The 20,828-nt window shown below is 34.5% G+C and overlaps 1 protein-coding gene across 1 annotated transcript; it reads left to right on the top strand.

Annotated features, from left to right (window-relative positions):
* Positions 1–13,162: 13,162 nt before the first annotated feature.
* On the top strand, positions 13,163–16,617 carry LOC116023784 (NADH dehydrogenase [ubiquinone] iron-sulfur protein 7, mitochondrial). Its single transcript, XM_031264798.1, has 2 exons — positions 13,163–13,648; positions 16,127–16,617. The coding sequence occupies exons 1-2, from the start codon at positions 13,242–13,244 to the stop codon at positions 16,359–16,361; spliced, it is 642 nt and encodes a 213-aa protein (XP_031120658.1). The 5' UTR covers positions 13,163–13,241; the 3' UTR covers positions 16,362–16,617.
* Positions 16,618–20,828: the final 4,211 nt, after the last annotated feature.

Below are 20,828 nucleotides of genomic sequence, written 5' to 3'. Positions count from 1 at the left end.
TTTTTAAAGATTAGTTATCGATAAGCTGCGAACTACGTACCGGTCACGAACCGAGAAATTTTTAAGGATATAGATTCAGTTCGAATTTTCCTAGCAATTGGATTATTAAGTATCATACGATTAAGCCTTAACTTCTAGTTAGTTCAAGAAAATTTTAAATGGACGGTAAAGGGTAAATTGTTACGAACTCTGTACCTATATTTCGAGAAAATTTTAAATGGACTGTAAGGGGTAAATTGTTACGAACTCTGTACCTATATTTCGCGAGATACCGAAAAATTCCCAATTTTGGTGACGAACTTTGTACCTATATTTCGCGAGATACCGAAAAATTCCCAATTTTGGTGATTTGCGACGGGATTATTTTTAGGATAATTTTGGTATTACAATTTTCCCGAATTAAGTTATAATCCTCCGAGCATTCATTTAACCATAAACTGGCCAAATAAGTTGTGATCTTCTTAAGGACTCCATAGGGTATTGACAAGTGGCAACCAAAATCTAGCCAAGATTGGATCATTTAATGTTAGCATTAATGAGGCATGGAAATGTTGCACTATGTTACTTGATCTTCAAGACAAAATCTACACTAATCACACTCATCTCTCTCTCACTCTCCCACCCCATTTTCGAACTACACCATTAGGAAGAAGAAGAAAAATTAGTTTGGTCTTCCATTGTTATCAAAGAGCTCCTAAGCATTCTTCCAACCCAAGAGACTAAGTGTAGGTAAGACCTTAGACTTTGTTGGATTAAATCATCTCTAGAACTTAAGTGTTAATGTTTGGTGCATGAAAAATATTGTTATTGTGGTGATATTTTTAGGGTCTTTGAACTCAAAGAAAGGATCTAGCAACTTCTCGGCTTTGAAATCTTCCATCAAGGTAAGGAATCCCTTAAGTCGGTTCAATCACTTGGAGGTGAACAAATGCTAGTAAATTATATGACTAGGAATTTTTACGTGGAAATTATGTGTTAAGTTCGTGGATCTACAAGTTAGCCTAAGAAACTACACTTTGGATTTTTGGTAATTTTTATATACATGTTCATAGCTAATTTATGCATGTATATGTTGAATTTATGCCCATATAGGCTTATACTTGTGAAAATAGTGAAAAGAAATCAGGATAGATTCTGGCAGTAACTTCCGAGATTTATTGGAAAACATTGGTAAGGTATTTTGATCCTTTTTTTTTTAGGCATGTAGTTCTATAAGTGTAGAACCCGCATATAAAATTTCGTAAGGATCGGAGTAGTATAAGTACGGTTTTCGAATTTTTTTCCAAAACTGGTCCAGAGAGAAAAATATTCTGGACAGCACACTGCCAAGGGAAAAAAGGGAATTTTCTGTGTTTATTCNTGTCTCGCCGAGGCGGTGGTGTTCATTCCTCGTCTAATGTTGGCTTGTGGTGAAGGGGTAGTCGTGGCAGTATGCGAGGTGGTGGCGGCAGGTTCACGCGTGGTGGTCGCGGTGGCCGTGGATCTCGCTGTTAAATTTGCAGAAGTCACGACCACACAGTAGTGCACTATCACTAGCGCTATTCGGGGGCTACTATTTCTCCCCAGGTACATACGGCGGCTGCATTGGTGGCTGGTGAGTTGGCGTCCTCTCTTGCTTGGTTTCCGGACACGAGCGCAACACACCATGCGACACCCTCGGAGATGGGTTTGACGGATACAGATGTAACCCCTCGGTTTTTCCGACAAAGTTAAGATTCGAGAATATAGATATAAACTTTTTTTAAGCTATGACATTTAAGAGAAGGCTTCTCGGTGCTCGAAAGAATTTTTTTTAAAGATTAGTTATCGATAAGCTGCGAACTACGTACCGGTCACGAACCGAGAAATTTTTAAGGATATAGATTCAGTTCGAATTTTCCTAGCAATTGGATTATTAAGTATCATACGATTAAGCCTTAACTTCTAGTTAGTTCAAGAAAATTTTAAATGGACGGTAAAGGGTAAATTGTTACGAACTCTGTACCTATATTTCGAGAAAATTTTAAATGGACTGTAAGGGGTAAATTGTTACGAACTCTGTACCTATATTTCGCGAGATACCGAAAAATTCCCAATTTTGGTGACGAACTTTGTACCTATATTTCGCGAGATACCGAAAAATTCCCAATTTTGGTGATTTGCGACGGGATTATTTTTAGGATAATTTTGGTATTACAATTTTCCCGAATTAAGTTATAATCCTCCGAGCATTCATTTAACCATAAACTGGCCAAATAAGTTGTGATCTTCTTAAGGACTCCATAGGGTATTGACAAGTGGCAACCAAAATCTAGCCAAGATTGGATCATTTAATGTTAGCATTAATGAGGCATGGAAATGTTGCACTATGTTACTTGATCTTCAAGACAAAATCTACACTAATCACACTCATCTCTCTCTCACTCTCCCACCCCATTTTCGAACTACACCATTAGGAAGAAGAAGAAAAATTAGTTTGGTCTTCCATTGTTATCAAAGAGCTCCTAAGCATTCTTCCAACCCAAGAGACTAAGTGTAGGTAAGACCTTAGACTTTGTTGGATTAAATCATCTCTAGAACTTAAGTGTTAATGTTTGGTGCATGAAAAATATTGTTATTGTGGTGATATTTTTAGGGTCTTTGAACTCAAAGAAAGGATCTAGCAACTTCTCGGCTTTGAAATCTTCCATCAAGGTAAGGAATCCCTTAAGTCGGTTCAATCACTTGGAGGTGAACAAATGCTAGTAAATTATATGACTAGGAATTTTTACGTGGAAATTATGTGTTAAGTTCGTGGATCTACAAGTTAGCCTAAGAAACTACACTTTGGATTTTTGGTAATTTTTATATACATGTTCATAGCTAATTTATGCATGTATATGTTGAATTTATGCCCATATAGGCTTATACTTGTGAAAATAGTGAAAAGAAATCAGGATAGATTCTGGCAGTAACTTCCGAGATTTATTGGAAAACATTGGTAAGGTATTTTGATCCTTTTTTTTTTAGGCATGTAGTTCTATAAGTGTAGAACCCGCATATAAAATTTCGTAAGGATCGGAGTAGTATAAGTACGGTTTTCGAATTTTTTTCCAAAACTGGTCCAGAGAGAAAAATATTCTGGACAGCACACTGCCAAGGGAAAAAAGGGAATTTTCTGTGTTAATTCGTGAACCAAAATGACCCAAACTTTTTATGGACATCAAGTACTATGAGTTAGGGTTCTACCATAAAAATTTCAAGTGAAAAAGAGTTCGAGAACTATTTTTACCGGCTCAATCTTTCGGACTGCGCCAACTGAAATTTCTGGCAGATTTGGGTGGACGCGGGCACGGACGCGCGTCCGCTGCGCGTCCGTGAGCGTCCAGTTTCGGCGAGAAACGCCGAACCAGCGAACGCGGCTCGGACGCCTGCGTCCGCTGTGCGTCCGCTGGTGCGGCCAGCCGCGAGTCCGCGCGACGCGGACTCGTTTTCGACTTGTTTTTTACCCGGTTTTTCCCCGATGTTTTTAACCCTGAGTGTTGCGATGTTTTGAAAGCCTACGGGCATCCGGGTGAATTTTTGAAGGCCCAAATATTTTTTGTGCATTATATTTATTAACTTGGAAAGTACTTGTGTTTTGAAAATTATTGTGTCTCTTGTACTCGAATTTCCATAACGAGACTAACACTAACCAAAGTGTGTATTTTGGGGAAATATATTTGATCAAGTGTGATGGTTATGGAGTCGTGTGATAATAATGAATGGTGAGGGAGTCTGTATGATTAATCTATACTGCAGAGCGAAGTTTCTTCGCTGAGTGAATGGTGAGGGGTCTGTATGATTAATCTATCCTGCAGAGCGAAGTCTATTCGCTGAGTGAATGGTGAGATTTTGTATGATTGATTCATACTGCAGAGCGAAGTCTATTCGCTGAGTGATGTGTGAGATTTTGTATGATTGATTCATACTGCAGAGCGAAGTCTATTCGCTGAGTGGAGTTGTGAGAACTAACTGTCGGGTGTATCGAACAGTAATATGGGTGTTGTGTTCTCACGTGTGAATTAATGGCCGTGTTATGTGCCGAAGTTACTTATATAATGTGGTATTGCTTGTTGTTAGAATAATTGCAGGTAGACTGCGACTGTTGGGCAACGTTATTCTTACCCTATTTATTATTAATTGTTGTTTTTAAAAAAACCTTTGTTTACTTTCGAGTGACAATGGATGTCCTTACTTAGCCGTCGCGCTAACTACACTTCATTGTGTCCTTTATTAGATGCAGTCTAGCGTGGGCCTCTGTGGCCCGATGAACTCTGAATAGGATGGGAGTCGAGGTTGAAGACTACTCTACTCTAGAATAGACACCCTGGAAGGATTAGTTCCATATGTACACTTTTGGATGTTGATATGGTTATTTGAGGTTGTAAGTTTAGCCTTAGCGTTTGGGTATAGGAGAGATACCTAAGCGTGGCGGTAACACCCAGTTTTCTGCTGGTTAGACGCTTCCGCAATGTATTGTATTATTAGGATTTTGTAATAAATCCAAGATGTGAAAATTGGGGTGTTACAACAGAGACTTATACTGGCACTGACACACTCCAGGTTGACAATGTAACCCCTCGTATTTTCCGATAAGTTTGAGGTTCGGAAAATAGGTCTTTAAGTTATGACATTTAAGAGAAGACGGTTTGATGCTCGAAATAATTTTTTTTTAAGGATTAGTTATCGATAGGCTGCGAACTACGCACCGGTCACGAACCGAGAAAATTTTAAGGATATAGATTCAGTTCGAATTTTCTAGAATTGGGATTATTAAATATCATGCGATTAAGCCTGAATTTCTAGTTAGTTCAAGAAAATTTTAAACGGACTGTAAGGAGGTAAAATTGTTACGAACCTCGTACCTATATTTCGCGAGATACCGAAAAATTCCCAATTTTGGTGATTAGCGATGGGATTATTTTTAGGATAATTTTGGTGTTAGAATTTTCCCGAATTAAGTTATAATCCTCCGAGCTTTCATCTGATTTAACCATAAACTGGCCAAATAAATTGTGATCTTCCTAGAGACTCCATAGGGTGATGACATGTGGCAACCAAATCTAGCCTAAGATTGATCATTTAATGCTAGCATTAATGAGGTATGGTGCAATTGCACTTGATTTCTTAGTCTTCAAGCTAGAGCTCACATCATCATCTCTCTCATCCTACTCCATCCCATTTTCGTAGATCACCCAAGGAAGAAGAAGAAAAAAAATAAAATTGTTTAGTCTTCCATTGTGATCAAAGAGCTCCCAAGCATTTTTCAAACTCAAGTGTCTAAGTGTAGGTAAGATTTTAGACTTTGTTTGGTTGAAACCTTCTTAGAATTTAAGTGTAAACTAAAGGTGCATGGAAATGTTGTTATTATGGTGATATTTTTAGGATCTTGGACTCAAAGGAAGGAAAACAACAATTTCTACCATTTTTTTTAGGATCTTCCAAAAGAGGTAAGGAATCCCTTTATTTGGTTGAGGTTGTTTGAAACTAGATAATTGATAGTAAATGATGAGATTAGGAGTTTTATGAATATGTTTTTATACATGATAATGGCTGAAAATGCATGTACATATTATATTTATGCCCATATGGGCTTATACTTGTGAAAATATTGACAAGAAATTTAGCTAGTCTCTGGCAGTGACTTCCGAGAATTTCTGGGAAAAATCGGTAAGGTATTTTGATCCTAAATTTTTTGGACATGTAGATCTATAAGTGTAGAACCTACATATAAAATTTCATAATGATCGGAGTAGTATAAGTATGGTTTCCGGAATTTTTCCCAAAACTGGTCCAGAGAGGAAAGATGCTGGACAGCACACTGCCAAGGGCAAAAATGGAATTTTCTGTGTTAATTCGTGAACCAAAATGACCCAAACTTTTTATGGACATCAAGTACTATGAGTTAGGGTTCTACCATAAAAATTTCAAGTGAAAAAGAGTTCGGGAACTATAGTTACCGGCTTAATCTTTCGGACTGCGCCATGCTGAAAATTTCTGGACAGAATCGGTTATAAACAGTTTTTACAAAATATCTTTGTAACAAAATTAGTGACAAAATTTTGGGATGTTACAACCATATTGGAAGAATTAAATTATTTTGAAAATGCTATTTGATTCCAGGAAAGAAAAGAAAATGTTTTCAAACCTTAATTCTAGTAAAAGTGGTGAAGGATCTTGTTAACCACGGAATAAAGATGAGCTTAAAGTGCCTATTCCGCATGGTAATTATGTGTATGATCATTCATACTGTGGGCGAAGTCTATTCGCCGAGTACTATATCACCCGGAAGGAAAAGGACTCCTACGGGGGTGTGCACACTTAAGTATAGTCACTCTATGTTCGGGTAGGTGTCGTTCTTATGAACCTAGTGAGGCTAGCTAGGAATCATTCCAACGCTCCTATAAGTCCAGGGGATCAGTACTAGACCGGGCGATGACCACTGAACCCGAGTTCAACGATCCAAGTGGTCAAAAGTGGAGAAAGAACTCCAAAGGCCTCACACTTTCTATCTAGAACTAAGTGGAATTTTGAAATATGAATGTAGTTACTCCGTAACTACGGGAAAGAGAAATGTGACAAGTATTTAAGTACCCAAAGGTGTGGATGATCCCTCTTTTTGAAAAGTGAAAAATGATGAGGATTTTATTATGATGGAAGGTTTTTCTATTAAAGTGATTACAAGCAAGATGTGCGATTTATGTTTTCTACTACTTACTAGTATGCTTAATTGTTTATCAATATATTATTGGGTATGTAAATGATTACCAAATGACCTTGTCAAGGGGGAAGATGATATGAGATGTTATTGAATTTTGCTCATAGTGTATGCAAGTTGCTCTTTATAACTGTTGCAGGTAGAATATTTGCCGATGAGTAAGGTATAGGGTTTTCTATGTAACAATTTTTACAAAACCTTTATTTAGTTTTGAATGACCCATGGATATCCTTACTTAGCCGTCGCGCTAACTACACTTCACCGTGTCTCTTTATTAGCTGCAGATTAGTGTGGACTCTAGTAGCCCGATGAGCTCTAAACAAGATGGGAGTGGATGTCGATGTTGTAAGTTTAGCCTTAACGTTTGGGTATAGGAGAGATACCTGAGCGTGGCGGTAACACCGAGTTTTCTGCTGGTTAGACGCTTCCGCAATGTATTGTAATATTAGGATTTTGTAATAAATCCCAGATGTGAAAATTGGGGTGTTACAGACAACGGCGAAGGTTTGTTAATTTCTCGTATTGGTCATGCCCGTGTTTCTTCTCTTAAGTCTCTTAATCTATTTAATGTTCTTGTTGTGCCTGCGTTGTCTAATCCTTTATTATCCTTCCAAAAATTTGCTTGTGATAATAATTTCTTTTTTGAATTCTATTATACTATTTTTGTGGTTAAGGACATCGTCACCAAGGCCACTCTACTTAGTGGGCCGAGTTCTGGGGGTTTATACTCGTTGCGGCTACCTCTGTCCACTCCCACTGTGTTTTTGTTTACTCGGGCTCCATCCAGTGCCTGGCACAGTCATCTGAGGCACCCTCACTTTCGGGTATTGAATAAAATGTTACGGCATTGTCTAGCTACATCTTCCCGCTTTCCTTTATCTCATGTTCATTCTAATAGTATTGTTGTATTGGACTTAATTTACACGGACATTTGGGGTCCTGCGCCTGTTTTATCTAGTACTGGTTTTCGGTACTTTGTGTTGTTTGTTGATGATTTCTTGCGTTATTGTTACGTGACGTATTTTGATTCATCCAAAAAAAAATAGGATAGTAACACATAATTCATAAGGGAATGCTTTAGTGCCCCTACATTGACCATTTACAAACTTGTCACTCTCTAATGTGGTAAGTTTTAATTAGTTTGTTTTCCTCTTTATTCTTTTTTTATTTCATATCTTAACCAATTGAGACTAGTCACATCAAAGAGTGATAAGTTTGTGATTGGATGTAGGAACACTAAAAGCAAACCAAATAGAGTTTTTTGGGTGGTTTTTTATAACGTTTTTCCTTAAATGAAAAAAAGAGAAAGGGGAGAGAGAAGATGGAAGGTCCTTGGATAAGAACATGATTTTTGTCTCTAAAGTAGGACCCACCCAAAAAAAATCGCCCCGGTTCGCGTCCACTCCAGCTGCGTGCAGAATAGGGCCCAACCAGGCACGTGCACTCCACATGCCTGCTGGGTGCGTTAACAAGAGCTTATTCTCTTTTTTTTTTCCTTAAAACTCATTTTCTTGTTTTTTTTTTTAAATTTTTTCCCTCCCTCCTTCCCTCTTACTTGGCATCTTAAAATATGTGCAAAAAACTAACTATTGAAGATGCTCTTTATTACTCTTTTTTATTCTATCAATAAAATTACAACATGTGACGATGGTTTTCATATGCTTTATTGATTTTCTTTTGACACTCCCATCAAAAATCAAAATCAAGGGAATCCAATCAGATTAGGGTTGTCAATCGAGCCCGAACCCCATGGGTTGGCCCGATAAAATCGAAACGGACAGGGCTATGGCCCGAACGGGTTAATTCGATAAAAAAAAAATTAGCCTGATAAGTCGGAAACCAATAAGCCCAGTAGGGCTAGCTCGAAATTAAATGGGCTAGCCCAATAACCCAAACTATTGAAAACTATTCTTTATCATAGAAGTGATGTGAAACATAACATACATGAAATTTATATGTGAGTTCATCTTTAGTATTTTTTATTACATTTTTAAATAAAATTTTAATAAATATATTACATTATAAATTATTTTTATAATAATAAATAATGAAAAGTTAAAAACTTACTATAAATATTATATTATAGTATAACTGTGTAAGTATATTAATTATTTTTAGTTAGAATTTAGAAATGCGGTTTAGATTAATTGAATTATGTAAAAGTTCATATTTATTAGTGTATATATGTCCTAGTTTGAAATATACTTATAATTTATTTAACATTGATATAATTTATATGTAATATTTTTATTTTTATTGTATAATTATAATATTATTAAGTTATGAAGTTTATAAAATGTATAGTTTATAACTTTACTTAATTTATGTAATAAAAAATGTACATTAGTTATATATATAAGGCTAAAGTGTCATCTAGCACCATGAACTATATCCAATTATTCATGCCGCACCCTGAACTTTCATATCGTATATATCGAGCCGCAAATCAAAATAAAAAATTCACCTAGAACTTTTAGCAGGTTTCCAGGTCTTCCTGCTGACATGGCACAGGTTTTCAAGTGATGTGGCATTTCTTTTAACCTTATGTTGTTCATGTAAGGATTTACATATTAAAAATATTTTTTAAAAAAAACAAAAAATACAAACAAAAAAATTAGCATTTCTATAAATTTGGAAAATTGAAAAATTACTAAACAATAAATTAGCCAAAAAATATAAATTCTGAAAAAAAAAATTGAAACATTGGAATTGCAAAATTGAAAAGTATACATTATGAAAATAAAGAGAATAAAATTTTGGTTATTTTAATATAATAATTTTGTTTTTTTTTTTTTAAATTTTAAATATGTAAACGCTTACATGGCACCATAAGGTTAGGAGAAATGCCACATCAGACGCCATGTCAGCAAGAAGACCTGGAAACCTGCTAAAAATTCTAGGTGAATTTTTTATTTTGGTTTGCGACTCGATATATACGATATGAAAGTTCAGGGTGCGGCATGAATAATCGGATATAGTTCATGGTGCTAGATGACACTTTAGCCTATATATAATATGAGTAAGTTTTATATATATATATATCCTTGCATTCAAGTGACCACCACTCCTTAGGTAAGAATTGCGAACTACAATATAAATACACACAATCTAATATGGTGTGGTTCTCATCTGATCATTAATGTGTGTGTGCGTGTGTTACATAATTATATAACTATATAATGTTAGTGAATGATTTATAAATATATTGTTATACAAAAAAGTGTAGTAAATACCTTTAGCATTTAATTGATCTTGTTAGGTTAAGAATAAATGAGAAATTAAGAGTTCAATTCTTACTATTAACATTATTTTTAAATTCTATTGCAAGTTTACAAACACATTTAAACTACTAAATATTTAAATAAACTTACGATGGAGGTATGTATAACTAGGGCTGACGGGTTATACGGGTGTGCCCGCGAGTTACATAGGCCATAAGACAAACTTGTATAACACGAGTATTCCTTAGGGGCTAAATGGGACGGCCCATTTGAATCGGATTGGAGAAATAGACAACTCAGCATGCCTAAACAAATGCTAAATGGGCTCAACTCGACAAATTTGACCTATTTTTATAGCTCTAAATATAAGTATCCACTTTAAATTTATAATTTTAGTTTAGATGGTTCAGCCCGCCCCATTAACCCGACAACCCAAAGTTTAGCGTTAGGACAAACCAAATCTAAATTAAAGTAATAAAATAATCAATTAACCCAACAACTCGATAGGACTAACCTAAAATTGAACGGATTAGTCCGATTCACATCTCTAAATCAAATGTTATTCAGGGTTGTACATCACCACCCCACTTTAACTAACAAACGTGGCGCAATGTAGTGCATTCATCAATTTGTTTAGCTGCATGCCTGCATCGCCACACAAGGAACCTAAATAAACATCAATCAAATCACTGATTTAATGGGCAAATTATGACAAGAGTTCACATTGATTATGAACAACGTGTTTGGTTGGAAGATTTTTTATGAAGTGGAGAAAAATGTGTTTTTTTGTTGTTTGGTTGGATGAAAAATGTTTTTTATTAGAAATAGAGTTGCTAAAAGTGAACGAAAACAAATTTTTAGTTAGAAGTTGATATTTTGTTTTTCAAGGAGTTTGGGAAGTATTGAGCAATTGAACAACTTTACTCTCATTAAAGTGTCAAATAGGCCATTAAACTTATTACTTTTGTGCAATTGAGCTGTTGAACTTAAAAAGTGTGCAATTCAATCATCAAACAAGCAAAATTTGTGCAATTGGACCATTTTTACAAAAATTTTCTGGTAAAATCCAATTATATTACTAACATATATGTATTAAGAGTGACATTTTCTTCTACCATACTAGTAGAGAGTCAATATTAAAATGTTTTTAACTCAAATTGAATTAAACTTTTTTGTAAAAATGGTCCAATTGCACAAATTTTGCTTGTTTAATGGTTGAATTGCACACTTTTTAAATTCAATGACCCAATTGCACAAAAGCAAAAGTTCAGTGGCCTATTTGATACGTTTTCCTATAGTTTATTATCACTATTAATTGTTAAGGGCATATTGGTCTTTATATTCATAATTCCTTACCATTCTAAATCCAACAAAACAATGGAATTCATATTCCTAGTAATTTCTTTTCTACCAACCAAACAATGGGATCTACTTTCCTGGTAATTTGGTTTCCATGGAATCTGAATTCCATTTTCTTCAAATATTTTTCAGCGAACAAAATGGGATGTCATAGAAAATAGCATTCAAATTATATCCTTACAATATTATATTATATACTTTTTTTTTGTTAAATCCATTATATTATATACTTATAAATATATTTTAGGTACATAATAGGTTAGTAGTAATACTTATGATAAATGCAAAATTTATTAACTTTAGACATATGTTAATAACTAAATGAACATAAATGTTAATTTTAGTATGTATGTAATTTATTAATTAAAAATTCATAATATTGAAATATAATCCGAATGTTATTTTAAGGTAGGGTCTACATTACTCTAGTCCATGGTATAATCTAAGGGTGGACGTTTTGATTTTCAATTTGATTTTTTCAGTTTGATATTTTCAGTTTCTATTTTTCCGATTTTGAAAAAATGAAACTATTTAATTTCAAATTTTAGTTCGGTTCAGTTTTAGTTCGATTTGAAATAATCCAGTTTCAGCTCGGATTTAGTTCGGTTCGATTTGAGAACCCAAACATTTCCTAGTTCTCTTGTGCATATAATTATTTATTTTCACTAATAATTTAAATTTGAAAATCTAAACAACAAGTCTAAAATGCATATTTCAAAATTCTCAATCTAAAATAAGTAAAAACGAAACTGACCTCTTCACTTTTATCTACTGTTAGATAACAATGTTGCAAACTCACAGAGAAATAATAAGAACAAAGAACAATTGTAAAATTTTGGGTTAGGAAAATAGGGATTTAGTATATGTATTTGGGTAAATTTATAAATATAAAAACATTTTGGTATAAATAAAATATATAATACTTAATATATATTAAATAAAACCATCGAATTTTTCGATTCGATTTTTAACTGAACCGGACAAAATCATGTTTATAAAAAATAGAGGCGATTAATTTTTAATAATAAATCAAAACCTAACCATTTCGTTTCAGTTCGATTCGGATTAACTCGAATTGAAATGTCCACCCTTAGTATAAGTGTTGGATTGATTTAATGGGCAAATTATGCTGTGGACCCAGGTCCACCTTGCAAGGTGGACCTGGGTCCAAAACTACGTAGTTTTTGTCTCCTTTTTTTTTTTTTTAAATTAGTAAACATATTGCTGAATATAGAGTTGTCCAAAAATGTGTGAATGTAGAGGTTTCAAAGTGTGAATGTAGAGTATAGGAATCGTGAATGTACAGTTATGATTGTGTGAATGTAGAGTTGCCCAGAAATGTGTGAATGTGAAGGTTTCAAATTGTGAATATAGAGTATAGAAATCGTGAATATAGAGTTATGCATATATGAATCTGTAATAGAGTTAAGAAGTTCTAACAACTTGTAGCCCTGTAATGTGTGAATGTAAGTTTTCAAGTTGTGAATATAGAGTTTTGAATGTGTGAATGCATAACAGTTGTAATATAGTTACTAAGCATATAATCTTGTAATGTGTGAATGTGGAGTTTACAAAGTGTGAATGTAGAGTATCATATAATCATATAATGTGTGAATGTAGAGTTTACAAAGTGTGAGTGTAGAGTATAATGTATGTGAATGTGGAGTTTACAAAGTGTGAATGTAAAGTATAGTGTATGTGAATGTAGAGTATAGTGTATGTGAATGTGACCCAGGTCCACCAAGGTGGACCTGGGTCCACAGCATAACAATTGATTGGGTGGGCCGGTTGATCTAGATCCGACCCGATCCATTTTGCAACCTAATCGGAGTAATCGCGCTGTATTCTAATCTTCTTTCTCAGTTATATTTTCCTCATTTCCAGCACTCTCTCCTCTATTCGGATCTCCGGTCTCGTGGGATCGCATATTCGCATCGGAAAAAATGGCTCTTCTAGCTAGGAACGCCCGCCGGCTGACCCAAACGGCGCCGTTTATTCAAAGGGCAGCGACAATCCACACCACTCTCCCGGCCCTGTCCCAGCAAACCTCGTCCACTCCGACGACCTACGCGCGCCCTCCCCCGCCGTCCACTTCTTCGCCGCCGGGCCTGTCCAAGACGGCCGAATTCGTCATCTCGAAAGTCGATGATCTGATGAACTGGGCGCGCCGCGGATCCATCTGGCCCATGACCTTCGGCCTAGCCTGCTGCGCCGTCGAGATGATGCACACCGGCGCTGCGCGCTATGATCTCGACCGCTTTGGTATAATTTTCAGGCCCAGCCCTAGGCAGTCCGATTGCATGATCGTTGCCGGCACTCTCACCAACAAGATGGCTCCTGCTCTTCGCAAGTGCGTCTTTCAATGCCCTAATTTTCCTTTCTCTCTCTCTCTCTCTCTTTCTCTATATACGCTCACAAATATACATATATATGGCTTCTGTATTTTGCTTGGCTGTTTGGGTGATTGATTCTGAGTGGTGTCTTTTAATTTCTAAATTAGTTAAATTAGGGCATTGGTTTCTGATTATTGATGTTCTTATGCTTGGAATATTGAAGATTCAAGGAATTTTAAGGTGTAGTCGGAATTTAGGCATTTAATTTGTTAAGCATATGGAGTCTTCCCTCAATACAGGCTCATAACACAAATTATTTACCTCTATATGCTAACCCAAGTGTGTGCCTTTGGGGGGGTGAGAGTGTGGCCTCGGTCTGAGGACAGCTAGAGGGCATTTGAGCAATAATGGATTTCTTCCTTCTTCTAATGTTGCATAGTTCTCTTTCTCAATCCTATATTCTTCTTTGGTAGTACATACTGCAGTATTTCTCCATGGTATTAATCATAGGTTCTTTATATGCTTAAGAATTAGAACAGTCTACCACATCTATAAGCACATCTGAATTTAGGGTGTGTTTGGTTGGAACATGGGAATAGGAATCAGAATGGGAATCAAATATTGGGTAATTGGAATGGGTTTTGGTGAACATATTTTGCATGTTTGGTAGTAGGTTGGAATTGGAATGATTACCAATATTGATGGTTGGTTATGTATGACCTTACAATCGGTTTTAAAAATACAAAAAAACAAAAAATCAAGGCAATTGATCTTAAGAGTGATGATGAAATGAGTTGTGACTTGTGAGGAAGTCATGGATTGAGGAGAGATGAGTGAGGAGGGGATGAAATGAGGAGGGATATGGCTAAATTAATGGAATGATACCTAGTTTAAATTAGGTAATGGGTTTTGTAATTATAGGGGTAATCAAATCTTATAACTGTGTTTTAAAAAGTTGTCAACCAAACAATCTGTATGACTTTCATTCCCATTCTTTGTGTCTAACCCCATGAACCAAACACACCCTTGGTGCATAAGATTTTTTAGCCTTCTGCACGCTGTTGCTGTTGTTATGATATATGGACCATGTTATATTATTGGGGTGCTCTTAACATTCAGGAAGGGATGTGATATGAAATTAATATTTCAGATTTTAATTCCATTCTGTAGCTTGTATGCAAAAATGAATTAGAGGCTTTGCATCCCGACTTTTTCACAGATTCATTAAACACAATAATATGGCCTGATGTTCATTCCTCTGAAAATTGGTGAAATGTCCATTTCTCATGTCCTCAGATATGTTCATTCCTTTTCTAAACCGATGTGGACTCATGTATTAAATAACACTGAAATAATGAATTTAAGGAAAAATATATTTCTTGAAGTATTATTTATCTATGATGTGCATGTATTTGTGTACATAATTGGTATATCACAAGCACTGCCCAAAATTCACAATAATGGCTTGACCTTTAATTAATTACGGATTGAGGCATAAACTTAAAATAGCATTAACTATCATAATAAATGGGCTATTTTTTTGCTTTTTGTTTTGTTTTGTTATTCTTTTTTCTTTTCTTGTGCTTTTTGTATTGAAACATTTTGTAAGACCACAAGAAGGACATTTTAGAATATCTTAACCAAGTCTGAAAGAAAAGGGAAGTGGATGGAAACTATTTGGAAGTTGGCATGTGTTCTAACAATATAAGATTATTGTTGTTATATTAAACTAGAACGATACCTGAACAGTGCACACAGCTCTATAAGTATTTTGAAATTTACTTTTAAGATTTAAAATTGTTAGTGTTAATATACTTCGATTTTAAGTAATTTATTTTAACTATTTAAATGTCAACATTTCAATGAGATATTCCTCTTTTGATTAAAAAAAATTTTGGAAAAGCATTGCACACAGAGGATATCTTTTTTTAGCTTTTAAAAACTTGAATATAAGATATCCACTTCATGTGAAAATACAGAGTAATATTATTCTATAATTGAAAAATGAATTGTTGACATTGGTCCCAGAACGTCATTTATAATAAGTCATTTGTCTACTCAATACTTTTCTAATTAACTTCAGAGTTCAGAAGATGTTAAGGCATGCAAGTATTTTAAGAGTGTTAATTCTTGGGTTTGTTGTAAATTTTCAAAGCATTTGATTTTTCCTTAGTACCTCTGAAGTAATTGTCTAAATATTGTTAAGAGTATTACTTCTCAGACTTGCTGACAACTTTGTGAAAATTTTGGTGTTACTTCACTATAATATGTAGATATAGATTTGTACCTCAATTAGTGATTATGTAAACACTAAATTGTTAATGCGATGAATTGAGGCAATGTTTGTGCGTCTTTTGTTAATTAGTGGTTTAGCCCTTATACATACACTTGTAACCTGAAATATCGGGTTAACAATGATAGTAGGTGTTATTACCCGTGTTGCCAAGGATTTACTGTTTGGAAGTGATTCTAAACATTGTGAAATCTACTTGTAGAGTCTATGATCAAATGCCAGAGCCTAGGTGGGTGATCTCAATGGGAAGCTGTGCAAATGGTGGAGGCTACTACCATTACTCATATTCTGTTGTCCGAGGTTGTGACAGGATTGTTCCAGTTGACATATATGTTCCTGGATGCCCGCCCACTGCAGAGGCCCTACTTTATGGACTTCTCCAACTGCAGAAAAAAATCAACCGGCGCAAGGACTTCCTTCTTTGGTGGACAAAGTGAGGGGAGTTTGTTAAGTGCCAATTCTATCTTTATCTGCAGGTTTATGAAAAAATAAAGTGAACAATGGGAATTTACCCTGATATGTGGCATGAGAAGAAATTTTTTGTTTTGCATTTTTAAGCTGTATGGAAGCTTTTAGTTTGCCTGTTAATGGCATGTTTGTGTGCATGTAGCTTTGGATAAATTGGGAACTCAAATAAGAATTATATGTTGTCTGCAAATGGTTTTGTGATTGAGAGAGAGGGATATTGAAATATGGAGTCATCTTGTGATGTTGAGCAATGAAGAGATGCAGGAGGCAGTGGATGAGAAATTGAGAATCGGTGACGAAAATGTCACCCAATGCTCAACGCTCTATTTATTTCTCATGGAAGGGTGCAAAATCTTTGGAATTCAACTAGGGGTGTGTTTCGTTCGTGAGTTTATAGACCATGAATGGAAATTAAAATTATAGTTAGTGTTTAGTTGACAACTTTTTAAAACACAACTATAACTCTGTTACAATGTAGTATCTGTTCATAATTATTTTCTCAATCTACTGAAGCACAAAGAATCAAGAGCTGCCTCCACTGAGGCTCAAACCACTCCCATCATCCATGTGGGAGTGTTAACTGGGACACTCTCATCATCCATGTGGGAGTGTTAACTGGGACATCGGGTGCCACTAGACTACAAGGTTCTTGGCCACAACTATGAATTTGATTACACCTTAATTAAAAATTTCATTCCCTAATTAAAAACTGAGGGTGTGTTGGGTTTGTACATGGAAATCGGAATTGGAATGTGAATCAAATGTTTAGCAATGCTAATGGGTTTTGGTGAAAGTATTTTGTATGTTTGGTTGTTGGGTGGAATTGGAATGATTACAAGTGTTACTGTTTGGTTATGTATGATCTTATAATGCAAATAAAGGTTTTAAAATACAAGAACAAAAAATCAAGATAATTTATTCTAATATAACAACATCAATGCACTAATATGAACAAAACAAATAAAAACAAAAATCTAAAGCACTAATTCAAACTTAAAAATTAAATTACCAATTAGGAGGGGAGAATAATGAAATGAAACCCTTACGGGACGTTTGGTTGGAGGAATTACAATTTCGTTCCCACTTAATTCCCGCCTAATTTCGAAGGCAACTAAATTCCTTCATTTGGTTGGAGAGAGTTGCAATTCCTCCATTTTCATGGAAGTAGAATACCATGGTCCTCCCTGATTTTAATTTCGTGGATTTTAGAAAGAATTAAAAAAAAAAAAAAAAAAGAGAGATAATCCTAAGACAAAATTACTCCTCCATTTTTAACCTAAAATTGATGTTTGACATTCCCTTCTAGATTATAGCGTGTATTATTCTTTGACTACTGCCAACAGAGAACGTCGTTCCTGAGCAATAATCATTCTAAATCTTAATCAAGTATGTTTTCTCAAAATTCTCAAGTATTTAAATTTGATATGTGTATATAGTGTATTTGCATAAATTTTGAATAGCAAAATTTTCATTCTGTGCGCCAATGATGGGTGTGTTGTATGATGTTCATTCTGTGCGCCGATCTATGCAACAGTGAATGACGTGAGTTGTGTGTTTGTTAACTTTGTTTATAATAGCGAATGAATTCTTTATTTCTATACAATAGTGATTGAAATTTTGCATTGTTTATAATAATAATAATAATAATAATAATAATAATAATGTACTCAAAAAATAATAATAATAGTAATAATAAATAACAACAACAATAACAACAATAATAATAATAACAACAACAACACTGGGCATTTTGGACTTTATATCACTTATTCTCTTTCAATTCTTATATATATACCAAACATTGAAAATGAAATTCCGAGTAATTTTATTCTTGCAAATAAAACACTGGAATTTAAACTTCCACTTTATTCCCACATCATTCTTTTCCCATGGAATTGCAATTCTTTTCCCACCTAATTCCTTCCCTCTAACCAAGCACTCCGTTATTTACTTATTTTATTAGGGAATGAGTTTTCTAATTAAGAGGGTAATCAAATCTCATAGTAGTGCTCTAGAAACCTGTCAACCAAACAATAACAATGACTTTGATTTCTATTCCTAATAGCTAAACCCATGAACCAAACACACCCTAAGTAACTTATACGCATCTTTTTTGAATTTCTTGCAAACCTCAAAATAATTCATAAAAAATTGATTAATAAGAATACACGTATAAATACGTAATTGATTAAACATTACTTGAAAACAACTATTTTGCACTTGAAAACAATTTTTCTGCTCAGAACGAAAATGTTTTTGTTCCTAGCAATTCTTGCTCCCATTGGACCATTTGTATATATATGCATAATCTTGTTTGATCATATATTTCATTAGAGTTCTATAATTAAGAGTATCCTTTCCTTTTTGATCACTTTGAATTCCATATTCTAAGTTGCGGTTGGATCTACTCATTAAAAAAAATTGATTCAATACAGTTCTTATGTACCTATTATATTGGATTTGAATCAGATTTTGGATCCATCTATATTGATTGATTGCTTCCATTATGTTATTACTAGCAAATACCGCAATTTTTTGCTTTAGATCTCAAAAATCATTCCCGCAGAAGATTCATACCCGTTTTTGTCCGATCCTTCAAAAAAAATATTCATCTCCTCATAACGAAAAAGAACAGGAGAATGAGTATCATTCTATCTTATTGGTAAATTGATTTTTTTTGTTCATATTGATTCTTTGAATGTCATTATATTAGGATTAATTGTCTTAAATTTTTTATTTTTAATATCTTTATTCCCATTATAGAGTTGTACATAACCAAACATCAATACTGGTAATCATTTCAATTTTATCATACTACCAAATATATAAAATACTTTCACTAAAATTTATTATCATTACTAAGTATTTGATTTCATTCCAATTTCAATTCTCTTATATGAACCAAACACACCCCAATTCTACTACTACACTAGTATTATGCAAAAACTACTACACGTATTATGCAAAAATTGAGTATGTTAGTTAGGCAAAGTGTGTGGATATGTGTGTATGCATGACAACGTTGAGGAGTTTGAGCAGCCAAAGGCATTTCTTATACCGTGGACTGCGATCCACAATGCATTATGGATTAAGGTCACAAAACGACGTCGTTTTAATAAGTGGGAGAAATGACTCTCGTAAATCTCCGTAATTGATACTATAGTTCATCTCAAATGATACTACAGTTGTGTTGAACTGATAGTCTGATACTGCAGTTGTGTTGAACTGATACTACAGTTCATCTCAAATGATTCTACAGTTGTGTTGAACTGATACTACAGTTCATCTCAAATGATTCTACAGTTGTGTTGAACTGATACTACAGTTGGGTTGAACTGATACTGCAGTTGGGTTGACTGATACTGCAGTTGTGTTGAACTGATATTGCAGTTGTCGGAGGCCAGCCGTTTCCTCCGTTTGGAACTACAATTGTGTTGAACTGATATTGCAGTTGTGTTAAAAGAGAAATGCAATTGTGCAAAATGGAGACATTTTCATCCGTCTGTTTTCATTAATCAAAACGACGTCGTTTTGTCACTTGGACCACAATGCTTGGTGGTCTGTGGTCCACGATAAAATTTGCCAGCCAAAAGAAATTAGGCTCAAACTCCCAATACTAACTTGAAACCCAATACTTATATGCCACTCTTCTTGTGACACTGTACACAAAGAGTTTCTTCATTGACTATTTTGAGCATGTAACATTTACATTTGAACTTTAATGTTGAATGAAAGATTTGCCATATTTATAAAATGAAATTCTGTATTGTGAAAATGAACCTTTAATATTTTCTTAATGAATCTAGGTTGGCCCATAAATACTATGCTATAGTTCCATTATTATTTTAAATATGAATTTATAGTATTGTATAAATGAATCTATTTTAGTATTGTAAAAATGAACATGGAATGTTTCATTAATGAGCCTATTTCAAATATGTTGTTGCGTTATAATTGTGAAAATAAACATACAAGTGATTTGAAAATGAATTTCTAGTATTATGAAAATGAACTTGATGTGTTTGCTTAATGAACTTAATTGATCTCCATCGTACAATGATGTATTTGCAGGTAATGTAGTAGTATGTGAAGCATCGCCTTAGTGTTCACTCGAGTATCTTTAACATCAATACGTGGCGTGACTGACCTAACTGACATGTAGGCAAGTGTCATGTGTCCCTTATCAAGATTTTGTCATGTGCTCCTTGGTTCAATGTTATAAAGCTATCTTACTTTATAGAAGAGAGATTTCGTCAGAATAATATCCTTAGTGTTTCTTGACCTGTTGAGAGCACTCTGACCTCCTGATGAACTCTAACAGAACTTTGTGCACTAAGAATTACCAATATACATTAGAGTTAATCACCCGAATTGTGTCTTGACTATAGCGAATTTATCAATTTTGTCCTTGACTATCTTTTTGCCTAATTAACTCC

The sequence above is a fragment of the Ipomoea triloba genome, chromosome 6, assembly GCF_003576645.1.
Source record: "Ipomoea triloba cultivar NCNSP0323 chromosome 6, ASM357664v1".
In the NCBI taxonomy this organism is placed as follows: Eukaryota; Viridiplantae; Streptophyta; class Magnoliopsida; order Solanales; family Convolvulaceae; genus Ipomoea; species Ipomoea triloba.
The sequence above is the reverse complement of the archived record's forward strand: the minus strand, read 5'-3'. Positions and strand labels throughout refer to the sequence as shown.

Bases quoted from the DNA above. Each gene is read 5' to 3' on its own strand.
- LOC116023784 (XM_031264798.1), top strand. From the start codon at position 13,242: ATGGCTCTTCTAGCTAGGAACGCCCGCCGGCTGACCCAAACGGCGCCG. The intron at 13,649-16,126 runs GTGCGTCTTTCA...ATCTACTTGTAG, and splicing joins ATGGCTCCTGCTCTTCGCAA to AGTCTATGATCAAATGCCAG.